The sequence below is a fragment of the Palaemon carinicauda genome, chromosome 21 (genome assembly GCF_036898095.1).
Source record: "Palaemon carinicauda isolate YSFRI2023 chromosome 21, ASM3689809v2, whole genome shotgun sequence".
NCBI classification, from domain to species: Eukaryota; Metazoa; Arthropoda; class Malacostraca; order Decapoda; family Palaemonidae; genus Palaemon; species Palaemon carinicauda.
In genome coordinates, this window is record NC_090745.1 from 104,678,500 (window position 1) to 104,703,611 (window position 25,112).

General features: G+C 42.9%; 2 protein-coding genes across 4 annotated transcripts in view; one reads left to right on the forward strand and one right to left on the reverse strand.

Moving 5' to 3' along the window:
- The window catches only part of LOC137615386 (dnaJ homolog subfamily C member 11-like), a 119,564-nt gene that overhangs the window by 56,460 nt on the left and 37,992 nt on the right, over nucleotides 1-25,112 (reverse strand). For all 3 annotated transcript variants that reach the window (XM_068345208.1, XM_068345206.1, XM_068345207.1), the window contains exons 7-8: nucleotides 2,910-3,117; nucleotides 2,458-2,574 (exon numbers count right to left, since the gene is read on the reverse strand). In XM_068345208.1, coding sequence (XP_068201309.1) covers nucleotides 2,458-2,574; nucleotides 2,910-3,117 — 325 coding nt within the window. The remainder of the gene's footprint in view (nucleotides 1-2,457; nucleotides 2,575-2,909; nucleotides 3,118-25,112) is intronic.
- Nucleotides 22,571-24,109, forward strand: LOC137615387 (uncharacterized). Its single transcript, XM_068345209.1, has one exon. The coding sequence runs from the start codon at nucleotides 23,010-23,012 to the stop codon at nucleotides 23,982-23,984; it is 975 nt and encodes a 324-aa protein (XP_068201310.1). The 5' UTR covers nucleotides 22,571-23,009; the 3' UTR covers nucleotides 23,985-24,109.

Below are 25,112 nucleotides of genomic sequence, written 5' to 3' on the forward strand. Positions count from 1 at the left end.
GGCTTGAATGAAACGTTTATCCACCTCTTTCTCCCTCCGTCTCTATCTCTCTCTCTCTCTCTCTCTCTCTCTCTCTTGACTTAGAACCTGAGAGAAGAGCCCAATCATATATATCGTTAAAACATATTATTGTTAAAGGAAAAAACTGAAATATTTCCCAAAATGAAAAGTTCCTTTATTAGGATTAAAACCATTAAGTTAAGAAAGAATGAACAAAACGCTAGACACGGTTACTCTTACTGCAATGTGAAACCGTGAAAATTCTTTCTCTATCGTAACGATAGAGTGCAAGTTGAACGTTCTGAACGTCAACAACTGCAGAGACAAAACAAAACGTTAGTTCAACTTTGAAAACAGTACTAGACTATCAAAGAAATTCTTTCAAAGACATTAAAATAGCATAATATGTTAACAGGTAAAACCGAAATGACGGGCTCAATGTTAATTAACTTCGGTACCAAGAAAAGACCGCCTACTATTAGGAAGGTCGAATATAAACAAATATAAAAATTAATTTTAATAAGTTTATAAAAAAAGGAAGTTAATCGAAGAGGCCTATAAGAGGCGGAGAGATATAAAATAAATCTATAACTTTTGTTAAGCAAAATTAAGAAAGAGAGTCTATACTCTCTTAGACACCAACACTTCCGTCTAAGGGAAGGGTCGGCCATTTAAAGGTGAAAGAGAGTTCATACTCTCTTCGTCACCATAATTAATCAAATTAATTCCAAAAGCTAACTAAGCTAATATAGAAGTTTCCAGTAAAGCGACAGCCGAAATCAAAGAGAAATACTTCACCAAAGTCGTGAAAATACTCCAAGAACATAAGCGTATCCCAGAACGTCTTGCCGGAAGCACGACAGAGGAATAATTGAGGAGGTGTCAACAAGAAGTACTTGAGTACCTGGCCACAGGTGGCGCTGGTAAGTACACCCCCTTCTAGTATTGTGATAGCTGGCGTATCCCTCCATAGAATTCTGTCGGGCAACGGAGTTGACAGCTACATGATTATCGGGTAAGTTTAATATTGAAAATTAGGTATTGCTCATCCATACAGCAATAGTCTCATACTTCCTCTCAAAACACAAAAAGTAATAAAGTGAACCTTAATTTACTAAAATAGAAATACAAGTTAAAATTCTTTACAAAAAATTAAATGTGCAGCAAAAATCATATTACAGTACTGTATCATCCCTTGGTTATACAATGGTTAGTTTGTGTTGTGGTTTGTTCCTATACTAATACAAACCAACTTTCTTCACTATGGGAGAAGGATAACAGCAGTTCAAACTTTTTAGCGAAGTATAAGCCATCAGCTGCTAATTACCCTGCCGTCAACATGTTACCATGAAATATTATTATTATTATTATTATTATTATTATTATTATTATTATTATTATTATATCAATATCATTATTATTATTATTATGATTACTTGCTAAGCTACAATCCTAGTTGTGAAAAACAGGACGCTATAAGCCTAAGGGCCCCAACAGGGAAAATGGCTCAGTGAGTAAAGGAAATAAAGAAATACATTACAAGAGAAGTTAAAGAATAATAACAAACATTAAATAAATCTTTCAATTATAAACTATAAAAATAACAAGAGGAAGAGAAATAAGATAAAATAGTATGCCCGAGTGTACCTTTAAGCAAGAGAACTTTACCCCAGACAGTGGAAGACCCAAATAGAGAGGCCATGGCATTACCCAAGACAGTGGAAGACCATGGTAGAGGGGCTATGGCAGTACCCAAGACAAGAGAACAATGGTTTGATTTTGGAATGTCCCTCTCCTGGAAGGGCTGCTTACCACAGCTAAAAGTCTCTCTTCTACCCTTACCAAGAGAAAAGTAGCCACTGAACAACTACAGTGCAGTAGTTAACCTTTTGAGTCGAGACGAATTGTTTGGTAATCTCAGGGTTGTTAGGTGTATGAGGACAGAGGAGAACGTGGAAAGAATAGGCCAGACTTTTCAGTGTATGTGTAGGCAAAGGAAAAATGAGCCATAACCAGAGAGAGGACCCAATAACTCTCTAGCGGTAGTATTACAACAGGTGGCTGGTGCCCTGGCCAACCTACTCCATATGAGATGAGACGAACTTGCAGAAATCAAAAGACTGATTAAAAAGAAACACTACACATGATAATGATCAGACTTCATGAAAAACCGATGAAAGAACAAGGTTCTCCTACCGTGTTATGTTAATTTGTAACTGCATTTTCCCTATTGTAAATACTGTAGTAAATCAATGCAAATCCTTGACATAATCAATTAATGCAACTAAAGGTTTTTTACCTGCATTTAGAAAATGTACAACTTAACAAAGAAATGAAACAGTACAATACATTGTAGTAATTACAAAAATCCTACTAAGAAAAATTTCCCATTATTTTCCGAGCTACAATATAACTTATTAAACACATAAAATGAGAATAACATAACTTAACACTTACTTAATTTTAAGTTGAACACCAGTGGGAACACCAAGCCCTATACTGGCAGCCAAAGAACTATTTTGAGATATTTTTCTTTCTGCCCCATATTCAAGAATTGCACCAAATGTTCCAGCCCTGTAAGAGAGAAGCACAAGTTTACTAATCAATAAAATTGATAAAAACACTTAATTAAAATGTACATCTTTCAAACTAGGTAAAATAGACTATTGGTAACTTCTGTATAAGGAACCCTGGATCAACAGTGCTACAGTAGTTAACAGATCCACTTAAAGACTCATTAAAATCTGGAATTACTTATGGAGACTGGAGTGATGTGGAGCAGGAAGCAAATAAATATGAAATGAACACCTGCAAAATATTAATCAACTACTGTACTTTTGTTCTTATAACTAAAGTAAAAAAAACTATCATATAGCTTATCTATATACTAAATAACAGCAAACACTCACTTCCCAGTTAACTTTAGCTTGCATTCCTTCTCTGGCATTTTATGAGTAAATGATAAGGCCATGTAAGTATGTGGTATACCAATATACGCTGAGAAAACTATGTGATGTGACGGAGTGTCTCTGATGATCATAGTATTCATACCGCTCTGCATACCAGCCTTCCATGTCAAGTAACCCACTGTATGCTTGTCCAACTGGTTTGCCAAAGCTATTGAATGAAAAACTTGATCATTAATTCTCCATTTTCAGTAATACCCTCAATATTATTCCAAGCAAATAACTAGAATACAGTAATGCTGAAAAAACAATTTCAAAAATAAAATTTATTATTTCTATACTCACCTGATGATCCCATCCTTCTCTCTCGAAGCTTAGTTTAACACAAGACGTTTAATATATACTAAAAATTTCATGTTTACATTCCTTTCAAAGGGATTAGCCTTCTAGCATAAGATTGAGACAATTTGATGGTTAACCCTTTTACCCCCAAAGGACGTACTGGTACGTTTCACAACAGCCATCCCTTTACCCCCATGGACGTACCGGTACGTCCTTGCAAAAAAATGCTATAAAAATTATTTTTTTCATATTTTTGATAATTTTTTGAGAAAATTCAGGCATTTTCCAAGAGAATGAGACCAACCTGACCTCTCTATGACAAAAATTAAGGCTGTTAGAGCAATTTAAAAAATATATACTGCAAAATGTGCTGGGAAAAAAAGTAACCCCCTGGGGGTTAAGGGTTGGAAATTTCCAAATAGACTGGGGGTAAAAGGGTTAACAGTAATAACCTTGGCTTGGGTGAGCCACAGATCCTTTGTCTTTTCAGTCTCAAAGAAGAAACTAAATCACTATCATCTTCACATCACAAGTCAATATATGAATATTTGGTGAGCATAGGAATAATAAATGTCATTACTAAAATTGTTTATTTCTATGAACCTCCCCCTCATGTTCATAATACTGACTCCCACACACTGATGGAGGTGGGTCAGTGAAGAAAAGAAATTAGAAATCTAAAGTCTTGAAGTAATAAACTTATCTAACACCTGAAAATGTTATTTTCATTAGTAAAATAAATTTTTGAATATACTTACCCGATAATCATGTAGCTGTCAACTCCGTTGCCCGACAGAAATCTACGGACGGGATACGCCAGCGATCGCTATACAAGAGGGGGGTGTACTCACCAGCGCCATCTGTGGTCAGGTACTCCAGTACTTCTTGTCAACACCACCTCAATTTTTTCCTCGGTCCACTGGTTCTCTATGGGGAGGAAGGGTGGGTCAATTAAATCATGATTATCGGGTAAGTATATTCAAAAATTTATTTTACTAATGAAAATAACATTTTTCAATATTAATCTTACCCGATAATCATGTAGCTGATTCACACCCAGGGGGGTGGGTGAAAACCAGTGTACATGTTAATCAAGAAGCTAAGTATCCCGTATTTCATTTTATCAGTTATTCAAAATAACAAATGAAATTATAAGTACCTGGTAAGGAAGTCGACTTGAACCATTACTCTGCCTTTAATAAGTACGTCTTCCTTACTGAGCGCAGCGGTCCTCTTAGGAGGCTGAACAACTCTTAGGTGCTGAAGTATAAAGGGCTGCAACCCATACTAAAGGACCTCATCACAACCTCTAACCTAGGCGCTTCTCAAGAAAGAATTGACCACCCGCCAAATCAACTAGGATGCGGAAGGCTTCTTAGCCCACCGTACAACCCAAAACAACAATAAAAGCATTCAAGAGAAAGGTTAAAAAGGTTATGGGATTATGGGAATGTAGTGGTTGAGCCCTCACCTACTACTGCACTCGCAGCTACGAATGGTCCCAGGGTGTAGCAGTTCTCGTAAAGAGACTGGACATCCTTGAGATAGAATGATGCAAACACTGACTTGCTCCTCCAATAGGTTGCATCCATAATACTCTGCAGAGAACGGTTCTGTTTGAAGGCCACTGAAGTAGCCACAGCTCTCACTTCATGTGTCCTTACCTTCAGCAAAGCAAGGTCTTCATCCTTCATGTGAGAATGAGCTTCTCTAATCAGAAGCCTTATGTAATAAGAAACTGCGTTCTTAGACATAGGCAGCGACGGTTTCTTAATAGCACACCATAAGGCCTCTGATTGTCCTCGCAAGGGTTTTGACCTTTTAAGATAGTACTTAAGAGCTCTGACAGGGCAAAGTACTCTCTCCCGTTCGTTACCCACCATGTTGGAAAGGCTAGGAATTTCGAACGATCTAGGCCAAGGACGTGAAGGAAGCTCATTTTTTGCCAAAAAACCGAGCTGTAAGGAACATGTAGCCGTTTCAGATGTGAAACCTATGTTCCTGCTGAAGGCGTGAACCTCACTTACTCTTTTGGCTGTTGCAAGGCAGACGAGGAAAAGTTTTGAGAGTGAGGTCCTTGAAAGAGGCTGACTGAAGAGGTTCAAATCTAGGTGACATAAGGAACCTTAGGACTACGTCTAGATTCCAGCCTGGAGTGGACAACCGACGTTCTTTAGAGGTCTCAAAAGACCTAAGAATGTCCTGCAGATCTTTGTTGGAGGAAAGATCCAAGCCTCTGTGGCGGAAAACCGCTGCCAACATACTTCTGTACCCCTTGATCGTAGGAGCTGATAGAGATCTAACATTCCTAAGATGTGACAGGAAGTCAGCAACTTGGGTTACAGTGGTACTGGTAGAGGAAACTGCATTGGTTCTGCACCAGCTTCGGAAGACTTCCCACTTGGATTGATAGACTCTGCGAGTGGATATCCTCCTTGCTCTGGCAATCGCTCTGGCTGCCTCCTTCGAAAAGCCTCTAGCTCTAGAGAGTCTTTCGATAGTCTGAAGGCAGTCAGACGAAGAGCGTGGAGGCTTGGGTGTACCCTCTTTACGTGAGGTTGACGTAGAAGGTCCACTCTTAGAGGGAGAGTCCTGGGAACGTCGACCAGCCATTGCAGTACCTCTGTGAACCATTCTCTTGCAGGCCAAAGGGGAGCAACCAACGTCAGCCGTGTCCCTTCGTGAGAGATGAACTTCTGAAGGACCCTGTTGATGATCTTGAACGGCGGGAATGCATACAGGTCGAGGTGGGACCAATCCAGCAGAAAAGCATCCACGTGAACTGCTGACGGGTCTGGAATCGGGGAACAGTACAATGGGAGCCTCTTGGTCATTGAGGTAGCGAACAGATCTATAGTTGGCTGACCCCACAGGGCCCAAAGTCTGCTGCACACGTTCTTGTGAAGGGTCCATTCTGTGGGGATGACTTGACCCTTCCTGCTGAGGCGATCTGCCGAGACATTCATATCGCCCTGAATGAACCTCGTTAGCAGCGTGAGCTTTCGACTTTTTGACCAAATGAGGAGGTCCCTTGCGATCTCGAACAGCTTCCTCGAATGAGTCCCTCCCTGCTTGGAGATGTATGCCAAGGCTGTGGTGTTGTCGGAGTTCACCTCCACCACCTTGTTTAGCAGGAGGGACTTGAAGTTCATTAAGGCCAGATGAACTGCCAACAACTCCTTGCAATTGATGTGAAGCGTTTCCTGTTCCTGGTTCCATGTCCCCGAGCATTCCTGTCCGTCCAATGTCGCGCCCCAGCCCGAGTCTGATGCGTCCGAGTAGAGATGAAGGTCGGGGGTCTGAACAGCTAATGAGAGACCCTCCCTGAGGAGAATGTTGTTCTTCCACCACGTTAGAGTAGCCCTCATCTCTTTGGAAACAGGAATAGAGACCGCCTCGAGCGTCATATCCTTGTTCCAGTGAGCTGCTAGATGGTACTGAAGGGGGCGGAGGTGGAGTCTCCCTAACTCGATGAACAGGGCTAGCGATGAAAGAGTCCCTGTTAAACTCATCCACGGCCTCACCGAGCATCGGTTCTTCTTCAGCATGCTCAGGATGCACTCTAGGGCTTGGTTGATTCTTGGGGCCGACGGAAAAGCCCGAAAAGCTCGACTCTGAATCTCCATTCCCAGGTAAACGATGGTTTTGGAAGGAACGAGCTGGGACTTCTCTAAATTGACCAAGAGACCCAGTTCCTTGGTCAAATCCAAAGTCCATCTGAGACTCTCCAGACAGCGACGACTTGTGGGGGCTCTTAAAAGCCAGTCGTCTAAATAAAGGGAGGCTCTGATGTCTGCCAAGTGAGGGAACTTCGCAATATTCCTCATCAGTCGCGTAAACACAAGAGGTGCCGTGCTTAGGCCAAAGCACAGGGCTTGGAACTGGTACACAACCTCTCCAAAGACGAATCTCAGAAAAGGTTGGGAGTCTGGATGGATGGGAACGTGAAAGTAGGCGTCTTTCAGATCCAACGAGACCATCCAGTCCTCCTGCCTGACCGCTGCTAGGACCGACTTCGTCGTCTCCATTGTGAACGTCTGCTTGGTGACATAAGCATTGAGCGCACTGACGTCCAGCACCGGTCTCCAACCTCCTGTCTTCTTGGCCACCAGGAAGAGACGGTTGTAAAAGCCCGGGGATTGATGGTCCCGGACTATCACCACTGCCTCCTTCTGTAACAGGAGCGACACCTCTTGATGTAACGCTAGCCTCTTGTCCTTCTCCTTGTAGTTGGGAGAGGTGTTGATGGGAGATGTGGTCAGAGGGGGGTTGCGGCAGAACGGAATTCTGTAACCCTCCCTTAGCCACTTGACAGACTGAGCGTCTGCACCTCTTCTTTCCCAGGCTTGCCAGAAGGTCTTGAGTCTGGCTCCTACCGCTGTCTGGAGAGGAGGGAAGTCAAAGCTTGCTTTTCGTGGACTTGGCACCTTTCTTGGGCTTGCCTCTGTGACTGTCTGCACGGGAACCTCCTCGGCTGGGGGCTCTGCCACGAAAGGGCGGAATGAATCTGGTAGCAGGTGTATCAGCCACAGGGGTGCGGTAAGATCTCGGCACTGAAGGTACGATTTTAGCCTTACGTGCTGAAGAGGCCATGAGGTCATGCGTATCTTTCTGGATAAGAGCCGCAGCCATCTCCTTGATTAACTCCTCCGGAAACAGGAACTTGGAGAGAGGAGCAAACAGCAACTGTGACCTCTGGCAAGGGGTGATACCAGTAGATAAGTAGGAGCATAGATGTTCCCTTTTCTTGAGGACTCCTGAGACAAAAATAGAAGCAAGTTCGCCAGAACCATCGCGAATTGCTCTGTCCATACAGGACATGATCAGCATGGCCGAGTCTTTGTCAGAAGGGGCAGTCTTCTTGCTCAAGGCCCCCAGGCACCAATCGAGGAAATTAAAAATTTCGAAGGCGCGAAAGACCCCCTTCAACAAGTGGTCCAGATCAGAAAAAGTCCAGCAGACCTTCGAGCGTCTCATAGCCGACCTACGGGGAGAGTCAACCAAACTTGAGAAGTCGGCCTGGGCAGAGGCAGGGACCCCCAAGCCTGGTTCCTCTCCCGTGGCATACCAGACGCCCAACTTAGAAGCCAGCTTAGGAGGAGGAAACACAAAAGATGTCCTTCCCAGTTGCTGCTTGGACTGCAACCAATCCCCTAAAACCCTCAAAGCTCTCTTTGATGATCTGGCGAGGACAAGCTTGGTGTAGGCAGACGTAATAGGCTGCATGCCTAGAGAAAACTCGGATGGAGGAGAACGAGGGGTTGCAGAAACGAAGTGTTCAGGGTATAACTCTCTGAACAGAGTCAGGACCTTACGAAAGTCTAATGAAGGTGGCGACGACTTGTGTTCCTCCACATCAGAAGAGGGATCATCCAGGTGAGCAGCTTCATCCTCAGAAACCTCATCTCCTGAGAGTTGAGAAGCGAGAGGTAACGGCATAGCGGCATGCTGAATGGCTGAATCCTGTAGAACGGGTGCATGCGCACTTGCGGATCCATCATCACGCCTCTGCTGACGAGGATGAGGGCTGGCAATGACAAAGTCATGAGGCTGGGGTGAAGGAGGTTCTGCGGAGGTCTGAGGAGCAAGCGTGGTCAGAAGCGAAGGCTGTAAGGCATGAGGCTCATGCTGCATGGAATGCGGTTCAAGTTGAATGGGAAGAGGCTCATGCTGCGAAGAATGCGGCTGCTGCATGCGTTGAGGAGGCTGCCTCATAGCATGAGGTTCCTGCCTCAAGGGTTGCGACTGCCTCAAGGGTTGAGGAGGTAGCTGCGCAGAGAGAGGCTCTTGCCTCAAGAGTTGAGGCGGTTGCCGCATAGCATGAGGCTGCTGCCTCATGGGTGGAGGCGGTTGCCGCAACGCATGAGGCTCCTGCCTCATGGGTAGAGGAGGTTGCCGCATAGCATGAGGCTCCTGCCTCAAGGGTTGAGGAGGTTGCCGCATAGCAAGAGGCTCCTGCCTCAAGGAAAGAGGAGGTTGCTGCATAGCGCTGGTACCTGGCAACTCCCAATGCGGCAGCTCACGCATGGAGGCAGGAGGAGCCTCAACATCATACGTCTGGCAGGGTGGACTGCGCAGAGGTGGAGGAGCGCTCGCAGGAGGAGGTGTGCTAACCTTCTCTGCTTGAAACTCCTGCATCAAAACCGCAAGCTGCGACTGCATTGTCTGCAGCATAGACAACTTGGGATCAACAGAAGTTGAGGCTGAGGCCTGTTGAGGCATAGCCTTACCTCTCTTAGGAGGTGTTCAGTCAATAGATGACTGCGGCGAGTCCGAACTGGCCCAGTGGCTACACCTGGGCTGTTGGACTCGCTCGGCCGGGACCTTACGCTTAAGAGGTCGTGAGACCTGGGCCCAGCGTTTCCTCCTGGAAACTTCTTCCGCAGACGAGGAATTTAAGGGCTCAATCGTCTGGGAGTGGAAGTGACGATCTCTATCAGATACGCCCGCAACCACTGAGGATACAACTGTGCGCCGATCAAGGCCTGCCGAACCCTTTTGCCCTTCGACGTTGCTTCTCCCCTGGGCTTGGGAGCTTGCAAGAGGTCCCGGACTGGGAGGACGACTGGCACGCACAGAAGTATCCTCGTGCGCAACACTGACACTGACACTAGGCACAGCACTGGCACTAACACTTCCCACTGCACTTTTCACTTTAAGCTCCTTGACATCTGCCAAGAGAAGATTGTGGTCACTCACTAAAGACTCCACCTTATCACCTAGAGCCTGAATAGCACGTAACATATCCGACATATCAGGCTGAGCACTCGTAATAGGTTCGGGGGTCACCACTACAGGGGAAGGAAAAGGTTGAGGATCATGGGGGGAGGAATAAACCAAAGAGCCAGAAGAACTCCTCCTAACTCTCTCCCTCTCTAACCTAGTCGTATACTTGAGGAATTCGTTAAAATCGAATTCCGAAAGCCCAGCACATTCCCCACATCGATCTTCCAACTGACAGGATTTTCCCCTACAGTCGGAACAAACGGTGTGAGGATCAACAGAGGCCTTCGGAAGACGCCTATTACAAGTCCTAACACTACATCGCCTAATTTTAGGAGCTTGAGAGTGGTCGGACATCTTGAATTTAGAGAACAGTCAAGGGGGAATTCCAAAGTAAAGCAAAGATCGTTAACCAATAAATCAATTTAATTCCAAAAGCTATCTAAGCTAAGGAAAAGCTTCCTGTATAGCGAAGGCTAAATTTTAGAGCAATACTTCACCAAAACCGTGAACAAAGACTCCAAAAACAACAGCGTATCCATGTAGGTCTTGCCGGCGGCACGACAGAGGAAAAATTGAGGTGGTGTTGACAAGAAGTACTGGAGTACCTGACCACAGATGGCGCTGGTGAGTACACCCCCCTCTTGTATAGCGATCGCTGGCGTATCCCGTCCGTAGATTTCTGTCGGGCAACGGAGTTGACAGCTACATGATTATCGGGTAAGATTAATATTGAAAATTCACCTCTAAGTTTGGTACCTCAATAACAAATCATCACCAAGCAATATATGATATAACCAAACAATGCATGTTATAAATTGAGCCTCCACATTGTGTTACTAAATACAACTCCACTATCAAACTATACACTTTTATATATTACCTAACACTGTATTTAAAAAAGAAAAAAAAAATATGTAATAAATTTTACATAAATAAAAGAAAATTCTCATTCATACTACATCCCCCTCACCTAAAGCTCAGAATTCCTGTTAAGAGAAGCAGGTTTCTCTACGACAGAGTTTAGTGATAACTGACTTGGTATGCCAATGAGCTGCCTCTTAGACTTTCCAAAGAAAGATGAACTTCTAATATCATAAACCCTAACCTTCCAGGCTTTCATCCGACTTGAATCCAATTCTCCAGGAGCCCCTATGACTAAACTTTTAACAAGAAATGACAATGCCTTCTTGGAAAGAGAACAATTCAAAATTCAACTTTACAAAACAAATATGAACCTTTCCCCTAATGTATTTAGTTTTGTCCAAATAACACAACAGCCCACACGACAAAGTAACTAATTCTCTAACATATCACTAACTTTCCTTTCCAAAGGGGAAATATGGAAAAATAATGGGAAAGCTTGTCTTAAACCTCAGGTGATCCCAATGATGCATTTCTGTGTCGAAAAAATTATCCACCCTGGTGATCTGATGACGTGTTTAGCAAGCCATCAATACTTACTATGCAGAAAAATTCAGCATAAATACACGCATCAACCTACAAAAACAAGATTCATCATGCAAGTGGGGATACTTTATCTAAAATACAGGCCTAAGCTGCCTAACAGAAAATGGATAGTTCCAGCGCATACACGGTAGGGCTCCCACCCCATTCAGTTTATATCAGCGTGTGGCCCAGTGCGGCTGTGTTTGAATTTTGTGGTGGAAAAGTTTTTTGGAGTCTTTTATGGATTGCGTTTTGCAATAATTGTAGTACAGTATTGCTTAATAACATTCTCCAGTGTTTCTTGAGTGAACGTGGATATTTTTAAATACCTGTACTTATTGTGTTTTAGCATGAGAAAATACGAATACTGTAATCATCTCGTCGCTTGACAGCCTCATTCTTTGTTGCCTTAGCTTGTGAAAAAGTGTTTGGAATCTTGTTGTGAATCGTGATTTGCCATTTTTGCAGTAAAATCACAAATTTTTAAGTAATTTGTATTTTTCCTAACATACTTACCTAGAACTACCTTCTTAGGAGTTACTGGTAACTCTACCTAACCGACCAGCTTTTTGTATAGTTTACCCTCTTCCCGTTTTCTACGGGGTCAACTTCAGGCAGTGTGATACGTGCCCTGAGACGACCCGGAGTCGGGCAGTGTGATACATGCCCTGAGACGACCCGGAGTCGGGCAGCGTGCTAGCTCAGGTCGTCGACTCGTCAGTAAGTTTCTGGTCGCGGCGTGATCAACATCTCGCCGCGCTCTCTCTTACCTGTGCGACCCTTTGTGTCCCCCCGATCCTTTGTACTTACCGCGTGTTACCCACGTGTTTCCCTTTCACTTTCCCTTTGCATCCTTGTGTCTCTGGGTGTATTAGCGTTGCATTTTGGATCAACCTGAGATTGATCCCCCACTCCTTGTGCTCCACGTGTAGGGGGAAAGTGTGTTCCCCTGCCTCTACATGCCCGGAGTGTCCTAACTGGAATGAGATCCAGTGGATGCTCTTCGGGACTAAGAAGAAGGCGGCGGCTAAGAAGTCGCCTAAGGAATCCAGTGTCTTGTAGGTAAGTAACCGTGTTGGAACAATTACTGTTTTATAGTTCCCAAGTGTTTTTCGAAAGTATGTGAATACTTGTAAATAATTTTTATTGCTTCATCGAGAAATAAACATGGATAATCATCAGGGCACTTGACCAAGTTTTGCTTTGTTTGATTACTCATGGAAAACATGTTTGATATTATTTTGTTGAAAGCGTGTGGAAGTTGCACCATGGCATACTCCACTATCAAACTATACACTTTTATATATTACCTAGTAATGTATTTACAAAAGAAAAAAAATATAATGTAATAAATTTTACATAAATAAAAGAAAATTCTCATTCATACTACATCACCTTTACCTACTACAACATCTAAAGCTCAGAATTCCTGTTAAGAAAAGCAGGTTTCTCTAAGACAGAGTTTAGTGATAACTGACTTGGTATGCCAATGAGCTGCCGCTTAGACTTTCCAAAGAAAGATGAACTTCTAATATCATAACCCTAACCTTCCAGTCTTTCATCTGACTTGAATCCAATTCTCCGGGAGCCTCTATGACTAAACATTTAACAAGAAATGACAATGCCTTCTTGGAAAGAGAACAATTCAAAATTCAACTCCACAAAACAAATATGAACCTTTCCCCTAATGTATTTAGTTTTGTCCAAATAACACAACAGCCCACACGACAAAGTAACTAATTCTCTAACATATCACTAACTTTCCTTTCCAAAGGGGAAATATGGAAAAATAATGGGAAAGCTTGTCTTAAACCTCAGGTGATCCCAATGATGCATTTCTGTGTCGAAAAAATTATCCACCCTGGTGATCTGATGACGTGTTTAGCAAGCCATCAATACTTACTATGCAGAAAAATTCAGCATAAATACACGCATCAACCTACAAAAACAAGATTCATCATGCAAGTGGGGATACTCTATCTAAAATACAGGCCTAAGCTGAACAGAAAATGGATAGTTCCAGCGTATAAACGGTAGGGCTCCCACCCCATTCAGTTTATATCAGCGTGTGGCCCAGTGCGGCTGTGTTTGAATTTTGTGGTGGAAAAGTTTTTTGGAGTCTTTTATGGATTGTGTTTTGCAATAATTGTAGTATTGCTTAATAACATTCCCCAGTGTTTCTTGAGTGTACGTGGATATTTTAAAATACTTATTGTGTTTTAGCATGAGAAAATACGAATAATCATCTCGTCGCTTGACAGCCTCATTCTTTGTTGCCTTAGCTTGTGAAAAAAGTGTTTGGAATCTTGTGAATTGTGATTTGCCATTTTTGCAGTAAATTACTGTACTGTTTTATAGTTCCAGAGTGTTTTTCAAAAGTATGTGAATACTTGTAAATAATTTTTATTATTTTTATTGCTTCATCGAGAAATAAACATGGATAATCATCAGGGCACTTGACCAAGTTTTGCTTTGTTTGATTACTCATGGAAAACTTGTTTGATATTATTTTGTTGAAAGCGTGTTGAAGTTGCACCGTGGCATACTTCTTTATCAGCTATCATCTGTCCATTGCTGCATCCAACAATTCGGTAGTTGAAGTTCATTCCGCCTCACTGGAATAAAAATTTGGTCAAGACTGAATACCCTCTTCCAATTCCGATTGAGATGACACTGGATAGCTCTCCTCTACAAGCGACCCCTCAAAACAAACTTCCCTAAAGAAGCCATTGTCCGTAGCAATCTCATCCACTTCTAAATTGAAAGTGACTTCATCTTTTCCAACAAAAAATGAAAAGAGTGAATCCTCTTTTCGAAATATTGCTATTATCATTCTCAAGTATAGAATTTCTGTGTTGGAATTACCTTTTCAGCAACCTGATTATCCACAATTTCTAAACTCGACTTCTCTGCAACAAAGCATACAAATATAGCAAGTCGTCACAGTACTAAAGAACCATGATTCTCATTAATTTCATCCTTTTCCAAATGATAAACCTTGAGTTCACAAACTTCAGAATATTCCTTGAATTTTGATGAATACGAATTTAAAACTACGCATCAGTCAATTCTATCAAAAACATCCATTCTCTTTTCCTTAATGTCCCCACAACTATCAAGGGCATTTCGATCATAAACTGTAAACACGTTTTGATTTAAAGCGTGTAGACCTAGTCTCCAAACCCCCAAAATGCTTTGGGAACTAGGAACAACCGGAAGTAATATCCTGGAGATGGAACCAAGACCTCTTCAATCACATTCTTCCCTAGGAGTTTAGCAATCTCTACTTTCAAAACATGGGCCTTTGCTGAATTGCTTAGATAACTTGGTAAAAGGATTTGGTACCTTGGACAAGGGAGGATTGGAGGACAGAGGAGTTCCATACCCCTCTTTGAGCACAGACAGCATCCACGACTTAAGGTGTTGGCATTTTCATACCTGATAACAGTGGGAAAGCTTTCCTCCTACAAGGATCTATTGAGAAAGACCATCATAAAGTCCTCCAATAAGTTCAACAAATCCTGTTGATATTTTGGCCCGAATGCCTGTTAAGAACAAAATCCTGATGGTCTACCACAGTTACAAAATTAATCTTTTTAAGAAGAAAGATTCTGAGACATAGTTACAACAGGACGAGAGAAAAATGGGGGTGTTTACGATAAATATAACCCCAAAAGTGACACTGTATCCTGGAATCCACTTGTGCCACTTCATTATCAATTCTATTCTTAGCAAATATAAGATCCAAAATAAGCAATGAAATTTAAGTGTATTTCTGTGTATTAGACACTGTCCTAACCAGAAAGGAACACACTTGTTTCTTAAGCTTAACCACAACATTTGCAAAGGCTGCTGCAGCCTCAGGAGACCCATCTGAAATATTTTTATCAAACAAAAGCTAGGTTATCAAAAATAACATTAAGATTCTGGTGAGTTGCAAACTTGTCTTCTATAAGAGTTGAAATAACCCATACTATAGAATCTGCAAAGGAGAAAATTTATATTTTACTGTACTCCATTGTTTGTTACCAACAAAAAAGAATTTGTTTAGATAGTAAAGCAGCTAAAAAACTTGTATTTAAAGAATTTCTTTTATTTACACCAACAATGGATTCAAGAGAATTAACTAGATATGGTTGAATAATGAAGGTTTAGGAAATTGTCTTGTTTTATAGATCAAAGATCCCTTTTGATGAAGAAAAGATTTTAACATTGAAAAGGAACCCAAATTAGAAGATTTTCTTTGCACTAAAGTTAGAAAAAAGTTTCAACACTAAAAGCAAACACAAATTAGTAGATTATCTTTGCACTAGAGTTGAAAAAAAAATTTAAACACTAAAAGAGAACACAGGAGACTACATCCAAAGTTTGATACTTAGATGAAAAAAGCTTCTATGACAGTTTGGCAGTCTCAAAGGGTTAACCATACACAAACTCGTTTAGTGGCAACCTGTAATTTTCAATATACGAGATGTACCTTTGCGATTTTGATTGCCAATACCTTTACAAGTGAGGATCTCATGCCAAAGCCCAGTCAATTGCACCGTAGTTTCCCTGTAAGTCATATGACCATACTGAGGGCACGTAATTAGCGCGTTTGTCCACATCTTCATTATCTATTCTAAGTTCATCCCAAAGTAAAATGGGGTGAGAGTATATCAAGAGCAGAAAGTTTGTGAGTTTGAAAGAGTAGCCTTTTGTATTATGTATAGGTAATTGTTCTATTAGCCGCTATAGTATTTGATTCAAAATTAACTTTAAGAGTAAGTGGATAACATAGAATGCTATATTATTCTCAATGAACAGTCTTAACCCCCTCACATACCAACCAGTGAGCAACCTTTTGTGTAAATAGATAGAAGCGCACTAGCATGTGACTGCTCTAACTTAAATTAATGAGTGCGAAAAGATAGGAGCAACCCCTGCTAATACCAAAACATCAGAAGGGCACTCTAGCAAGCAAGTGAGAAGCTGTACGATCGATTGTGAGCAGGTAAAAGGGTGCGTGATCAATCATGAGCAAATGAAAGATCAATTGCAAGCCCGGGAGCAATGGCGGACATGTGTTATAGTGCTCTTTTAAAAGAACGCAAATACCTAATAGCATGCCTAGTAGCATGCAAACAGGTGAGAAGAGCGCGCAATTGCCAGCAGATCTGGGATCACGAGCACGTGTGGTGGCACTTCCCTAGATGTCTGCAATCGCAAACAGCTGAGGATAAAGCAAAGTAGCGCACATTCTTGCCATCTCTTTCTACATCTCCAGTGAAGCATTGGCCAACACTGTCTCTCCCACGGGGATAGAAACGGTAAGTATGACTTATATGAAACTCCTAAGGACCAGTCTCGACGTACTAATCGCCCAATGGGGGAAAGGATAGGTAGCGGCCCAATATTCTTCTGACCAGAGCCTGAGTACGAAGTCAACTGACTACCTACCTAGGCAGAAGATTGGAAGCATGTGGAACTTGCATAGAAAAGGTTTGACAAGGTAGATTTTTCAATCTAGTCATAGAAGGTTGTGAGTGGGAAGCAGCACATTCATTGGTAAACGATAATTCCAAGTCCAAACCCCTGTGCACTCAGAGACATATTGCTCACGAGTGCATGCATCAAACATAGGAATACAATCTCCCTTTTGAGAAGGAGAACTTGTTCCTCGAAATATCACTTTCTGTCCAAACTTGTAGGGGGTTGGATAATCAGAGAAGTCTGACCCATATGTAGAATATTAGTAGGCCACTCGAGCTCAGTCCCAATAATAATGTCACAACATGCAGAAGTTTATTCCTCTTCAAGGGATAAAGTCCAAAGGCATAGCACAGTATTCTTAATGGAAAGTGTTCAAAAATTTAAGCATCAAAATTTTATAAGCCAATTTTGGGCAGAAGCCAATAGCACATCTGTGGTATCTGGCAGCAAAAATCAAAGTGACTGGTCAGTGTACTGGTCGAAGAGACAGGGCTTCCCCCGCCACCGGCCCTTAACTACCAGCTATTGGTGACACCTCATTATATAAGTTTATACTGCTGAGTTCCAGCTGCGCTTAAATCAATTCTCACATTAAAGGAAGGTTTGTATTCGTGCAGGAACAAAAAAGCATTCTGAGTATTCATGCAGGAACAAAAAAGCATTCTGACAAAAGGACAGAACTTGCAATATAATCAAGGATTAATGCCAAACCAAGATGGTAGTCACTAGGGAAAGAAAGATCTCCAGTATCAATCAAAGCAGGGACTGATGAATACCTAGTACACTTTCCACTTGATTGAGGTGGAGAGAAAGCATGATCACATGCCTGAGCATGGGGTTGAGGCTCCTTTACCACCAGCCCAAGGCCATCACCGATGAGCAAAAACAACCTCGAGAGATGTCATCTTCTCAACCCACAATACTGCAGTACCCAGTCCAAAGGAGCAATATTCCATCTTCCAGGTAACAAAAGTGAAGCAAGCACCCCAGCTCTTCCAACATGTAGCTGACAGATGTCCATGAACTTGCCTAGACTTTCAAAAGGCCTTTGCCAAAGTCCCTCATAAAAAAAAAAAATAATGATTAAAATTAGAGTAGGCATCACTGATGAGACAGATGAATGGATTAAAGATTGCCTGCCTGGCAAACAAAAAACAGAGTTGTAAAAACTGGAGAAGCCTCAAAGTGAGCAGCTGTTACAAGTGGAGTTCCTCCTTGGGCCCATTACTATTTCTGATTTATATTTACGACACAGATTTAAGATTTACATCAATACAGTCTTCTTGATATTTTTCTAGTCTTTCTTAATGCAGAGAATAGTTAAATTGTTGTTGTAACAGCGTCCTACCACAGTAAAACTTCTGTCTTCTTTCAACATGACAAGAAGTTTCCCCCCTTCTCAACTATGGTCAGCATCTTTCTTTGCTGCTTTGGCCTGTAATCAGAATACTTAGAAGGAGAAGGACATTTGGGTGACATCATAAGGCTTGAAATAAAAACCTCACTAAATGCAAAAACACAAGTTACAGTAATGTGATGTGAACACTGTAGATATATAAAATGTGAGACCGTTACATTAACTGACGTTAACATATTATCATACCTAAAGCAATGTATGATGTTTCCCATTTATTATGTTTCCCATTTATTATGTGTCTCATTTATTATATGTCTCTTGTAAATAAATACACCCCCTATGTAATCATGTGTATATGCATCATATTATAATGTTATGCATAGATGTCTATTTCATTATTAAATTTGGCAACGCCCCGAAGACATGGCAACAATGTACTTCCCAGCCTTGGGGCATCACACAATGTGCTTGTATTGTCGTTCGTCACCCAAGGCAGACGTGTTTCCTGCCTGTTGTATTTGATTCGTATATTGCACCTTCTCAATAGAACCTACATTAATTTCAAGATTGTGTTTCCTTCCCAACCTCCCAGGAACACCCCCAACATGGCGCAGTGAGTATTTTGTGAGAAGACAGTGCTTTTACAAGTTTTCAAGCAACACAAGACGACGATTACAGCCGCCATTACTCTCCCCGTGAATCTCCATGGATTTATTGTGCAGTTCATGTGCATTTAAGTGTAGTATTCGTTGCCCATAGTGACTTATAAGTGGACCCTTTTAGTGCAGTGTGCCTTAGTGACTGTTAAGTAACTTCCTCATGTGCTGTGTCTCGTAATTAAGTACAAGAACGAGCTTAGCACATAATTCAACTTGACCGGCACACTGACATCTAGTCACTTTGAACGCTTCAGGGCAACTGACCGTGACGTCACCGAGGGAGTGACTACTGTTCTTCGAACAGACTCCTCCCCCTCCCTACCTGAACCGTACCGCCACACTTAGCATAATATACACATATTCGTAAGAATGATATTATTTCTGAATATTGTGGAAAATTGAACTTTTATTTCTTACATATTTCTCTTTGATATGTCAATGTTAATGATTTTACAATAAACCATTTCGGAATCGGAATTTCACGAGGAATCTACTGATATACGAGAAGTAGAGGTAGAGAATGAATTTAATCCTAATGTTGAAGCTCTTGGTGGATTAATTGGGGAGGAAGTGTACCAGTTGCCACCGCCACTCACCCCACATTATACAACTCCTCCATCAGCTTCAGGAGCCGATTTTCTTCATTTCATCAAGTATCTTGAACAATGTCGAATACAAGAGGATACAAGAAGGCGCCAAGAAGAGGATTTTCGACGCAGAGAAGACGAACAACGTCGACAGGAAGAAAGTGCTCGCTTTACAGCATTGTTGCAGAGGTTGCTTCCTGTTACCTCCCAACCTGATAGCACACATAGCCTTTCAGTCAATACATCGTTTACATCGTCAGTACCTACTGTTTCATCTTCAAGTTTATCAGTAATACCTGCCCCTCAAAAAGCTATCACCCAGAACCCGCCACCCCTTCAAGCAGATGCCAGTTTTCAAGTTTTTCGAGAATGGAGACGTCGATGGGAAGATTATTCTATCATTGTGGATTTATCCAAGTTACCTAGAGAGAAGCAACTCATTCAGCTTAGAATGTGCCTCACTCTTGAGACGCAGAGGATCTTGGAGCACACCCTGGATATTCCACCCAGCACAGACAAGACAGTAGAAGAGGTCTTAGATGAGCTGCAGGATCACGTGAAAAGTCTACGCAACGAAGCCCTACGTCGAAGAGAACTCTTAAGTTGTAAGCAGTTTGAGGGAGAATCTTTTTCAGATTTTTACGTGCGACTTAAGCATATAGCTGAAGAGGTGGACGTCTGTCCGGGGAATTCATCAGTGTGTGAAGAAACTCAAATGAAGATGATAATTCTCATGGGTATCAGGGATGGAGAACTCGTCCAGAAACTCATCTCTCTGGATGCAACAGCTTCACTACAGGAGGTGGTCAATACTTGTCACTCATATGAGGCAGCCTGGAAGGCTACTTCTGCCATTCGAGCACCAACCTCCCAGCTACGTGTTGTTTCAACATACAAGAAACAGAAAGGAGGTGGTAAAAATCATTCTTCAACCCCACCACCCAAACCAGCCAGTCCCTGCCAGTGTTGTGCACGTAACCACCATTCCTCCGAAGTTTGCCCAGCCCTAGAAAGCAGCTGCAAGAACTGCGGTCGACGAGGTCATTGGGACAGGACTCCAAAGTGCCCAGCCAATGCAGCACAGTGCCGAGTTTGTAACCGTGTGGGACATTACGATAAATACTGTAAGACAAAGAGAAATGACAGTACACAGGGTGGGTCTTCAAGTGACAAAGCTACCCCATCGTCAGGCAAATCAAAGGTCATAAAGAAGTCCAGCTGTCGTCGAGTCGAAACTTTCGGCAAGTCGCCTAAGCCTGTCTGTGTTCTTCTAACATATGGAGATGTTACATCCCAAATTCAGATGTTACCCGACACAGGCGCCGAAGTCTCCGTGGTAGGACCCCAGCATCTTGACCTACTGAAGATACCTAGGAGTAGTTTGAAGCCATTTCCTACAATTGTAACTCTAACTGCCGACGGTTCAGCTATGACACCTGCTTTGGGTACCTTCCAAGCCACTCTTACTCTGGGTAAGCAGTCCTGTTCTGCTGTTATACAGGTCCATGACGGTGTCCAAACTCCATTGTTGTCTTACAGCCACTGTAAGGAATTGGCAATTATTTCTCCAGACTTTCCCAAGCCAATATTGGAAGTTAAGCATATCAAAAGATGCAAGGAATTGCCCCTTTCTGCTACCACATCCCCTACTGAGGCAAGAGAATTTTTTCTACGGGAGTTCAAGGATGTTCTCGTCACCAAAGAAGACCTCAAGACAACACCACTCCAGCCGATGACTGGTCCTCCAATGAGGATCCACCTCAAGGATGGTGCAGTACCCTTTGCTGTCCACACTCCACGCCAGATACCCTTTGCTTTCCGCGATCAAGTTAAGGAAGAACTCGCCTCCATGGTAACCCAAGGAATTATCAAGCCTGCCGGTGATGAACCTTCAGAATGGTGCCATCCACTTGTCGTAGTAGCTAAAGACTCAGGTGTCCGTATCACTGTTGACCTCACTAAGCTGAACAGCCAAGTGTCCCGACCAACCCACCCTTCTCCAACTCCGTTCGCTGCCATCCGTAGTGTTAATTCGAAGGCAAGGTATTTCACTACAGCAGATGCCTTATGTGGATATTGGCAGATGGCACTTGCTGAAGAGGACCAACACTTGACAACCTTCATTACACCGTACGGCCGTTTCAAGCATTGCAGAGGCCCAATGGGTTTTGCAGCTACAGGGGACGCCTTCTGTCTCCGCGGTGATATGGCTCTTCAAGGAATGCAGAACTGTGTAAAGGTCGTGGATGACATACTTCTTTCTGATGAAGATTACTTCACTCATCTTCAACGAATCTACGAGATGCTTCTTCGATACCGAAAATTCAGGATTACTCTCAACAGAGACAAGTTTGTGGTCGCTGCATCTCAAGTGTCCTTTTGTGGATATCAGCTCTCAGAAGAGGGTATAGCAGCTGATCCTGGCAAAGTCAGTGCAATCCGGGACTTTCCAACTCCTACCAATTTGACTGACCTTCGATCATTCATGGGTTTAGTGAACCAGTTGGCTGAATTTACCCCTGATATTGCTGCTACAGCTCAACCCCTACGACCTCTGATGAGCCCCAAGAGAGCATTCGTTTGGACTCCTGATCATGACGATGCATTTCGTCGAGTCAAGGCTGCCTTGGTAAGCCCCCCAGTCCTTGCCTCCTTTGATCCTGCATTGCCGGTAATCCTCCAGACTGACGCCTCTCGCCTATATGGAATTGGATACGCCCTTCTACAGGACCATAGTAATGGCAGACTTCGTCTAGTTCAATGTGGCTCCCGCTTCCTCACAGATGCCGAGTCCCGCTACGCTACTATAGAGTTAGAATTGTTAGCTGTGGTCTGGGCTATGTCTAAGTGTAGATTGTATCTAGCTGGTCTTCAGCATTTTACCCTGATGACTGATCACCGGCCACTCATCCCAATTCTCAATCATTATACACTTGATGCAGTGGAGAATCCTCGCCTTCAGCGTCTCAAGGAAAAGATTTCTCCATACCTATTCACAGCAGTGTGGCAAGCTGGAAAGCAGCTCAGCATTCCAGATGCCTTATCTCGAGCCCCAGTCAGTCAGCCTACTCCAGAAGATGATATCACTTGTGCTGATGTCGCAACACACGTCAGGTATATCGTCAATGTCAATGCTGTCATCGCCGAAGAAGATTCTACGCCCCAAGATGCAGATAGGACACTTCAGGAACTCCGAGCTGCAGCAAGAGCTGATCCATCGTATACCCGTCTTGTGAATTGTGTGACTTCAGGATTTCCATCAAGCCGTTATAACCAACACCAGTCGTTACTCCCTTTCTGGAAATTAAGGGAAAACCTCTCAACTGATGGTGATCTGGTTCTCTACGGAGCAAGAATTGTCGTACCTGCTGCCCTCCGCCGTCGTACTCTCGCTCGTCTACATGATAGCCATCGAGGAGTGGAAGCCACAAAGCGACGTGCAAGACAGACTGTTTTTTGGCCGGGAATTGATTCAGACATCACCAGTACTGTCAGAGCTTGTGAATCATGCCAAATGTTGCAGCCTAGCCTTCAGCAGGAACCCTTATTGAATGATGACCACCCTACGAGGCCTTTTGAGTCTGTCTCAGCTGACTTTTTTAGTGTCGCCGGGAAGTCATTCCTCGTTGTAACCGATCGACTCTCTGGGTGGCCTGTTGTGGTACCATGTAAAGGAGACACTACTGCTTCCAACACCATACGTATCTTCTGTCGTTACTTCAGGGAAGTCGGTGTTCCCCTTCGTCTCAGGACCGATGGTGGCCCTCAATTCGCCAGCAAAGACTTTCAAGATTTCATGATGAGATGGGGTGTCCACCATATCATGTCGTCACCACATTACCCGCAGTCCAATGGCCATGCAGAAGCTTCTGTAAAAGCCATTAAGCACTTAATTCTGAAGACAGCACCTTCTGGCAATATTGACTGCGAAGAATTTGATCGAGGCCTCTTGGAACTGCGTAATACTCCAAACTTCACAGGCCGCTCTCCAGCACAGATTTTGTATGGCCGCCCACTCCGTACCTGTGTACCTGCTCATCCACAGTCTTTTTCAGAGGAATGGCAGGCCAAGTCTGAGGACTGTGACCGCCGTGCAGCTGCCCGTGCTGAACAAGTAAAAGTACAATACGATCAACACGCCCGCCCACTTCCCAAGTTGGAAATAGGTCAGACATTAAGGATCCAAGACCCGACATCACATCGATGGGAAAAGGTTGGCGTTATCATGGGTTTTGGCAAATCACGGGACTATGAGGTGCGTCTTCCCAGTGGCCGAGTTTGGTGGCGTAACCGCCGCTTTCTACGTCCAGTGCCAACGCCTGGTGTTGACCCCCTCCCCCATTTACCTGTGGCCCCTTGCACGGACATAGAAAGGTCCTTAGTCTCTAACCCCCAAGTGTTCCCACGCAGATCTCAAAGGCTCATTAGAAAGAGTTCGCTCGAGAATGGAACTACGAGCGCAAGGGGGGAGGGAGGTGTAGATATATAAAATGTGAGACCGTTACATTAACTGACGTTAACATATTATCATACCTAAAGCAATGTATGATGTTTCCCATTTATTATGTTTCCCATTTATTATGTGTCTCATTTATTATATGTCTCTTGTAAATAAATACACCCCCTAAGTAATCATGTGTATATGCATCATATTATAATGTTATGCATAATGTCTATTTCATTATTAAGTTTGGCAACGCCCCGAAGACATGGCAACAATGTACTTCCCAGCCTTGGGGCATCACACAATGTGCTTGTATTGTCGTTCGTCACCCAAGGCAGACGTGTTTCCTGCCTGTTGTATTTGATTCGTATATTGCACCTTCTCAATAGAACCTACATTAATTTCAAGATTGTGTTTCCTTCCCAACCTCCCAGGAACACCCCCAACAAACACAACTGATGCCATTCATGAGAAGCTGTGGGGTAAGATGCTGAGAGGTGAAGCTATGCTCCATGGCCAATAAGCTCCCAGAATACAAATCACATACATATTGATATACGAGTAATATTTTAAATAGTGTCGATTCTTGGCAGATCCTTGAGGTTACCACTGTTGTGTGCAGCCCGACGTTTGCCAAACCACCTGCATTTCTTTGCACCTTACCTTCAAGGTTCCCTCTCTGCACAACACCACTTCTCTAGCTTACTCTGTCTCATTCTCCCAGCATCCTTCATCGTAAAAGTATATTCCAAAAGTGTTTGGCAAGCTAGTGTTATGTATCTGTTACATAAAAATTCATTACATTCTGTGTACGTACGATTGGACTTTGTCTACATGTACAGTACACCTCATGTTCAATATTGAATGCTAATACTGCATATCAAGGATTGCCTCATGTGTCACAAGACTGCTATGTAGAACTTTGTAAACAGTAAGTGATGTACGTGAGTTTAGTTATCCTATGTTATTTTCACTGTTAATTGTCTTACAGCATCCATACGTTCAATGAAATTTATAGTAGAGTATACGAAATACAGTACAGTACTGTTCCTTGTTACAGATTAAGTATTGGGTGACAAACTGGTAGGATCATTTAGCGACCTCGCAAAGTGATGTCATCTTGCCTTGTATTGAAGTTGTTAGTATTGTACAACTTCCTTTTTAAAGAAATAT

Excerpts from the sequence above, each read along its gene's own strand:
- LOC137615387 (XM_068345209.1), top strand. The coding sequence starts at position 23,010 with ATGTTGCAGCCTAGCCTTCAGCAGGAACCCTTATTGAATGATGACCAC.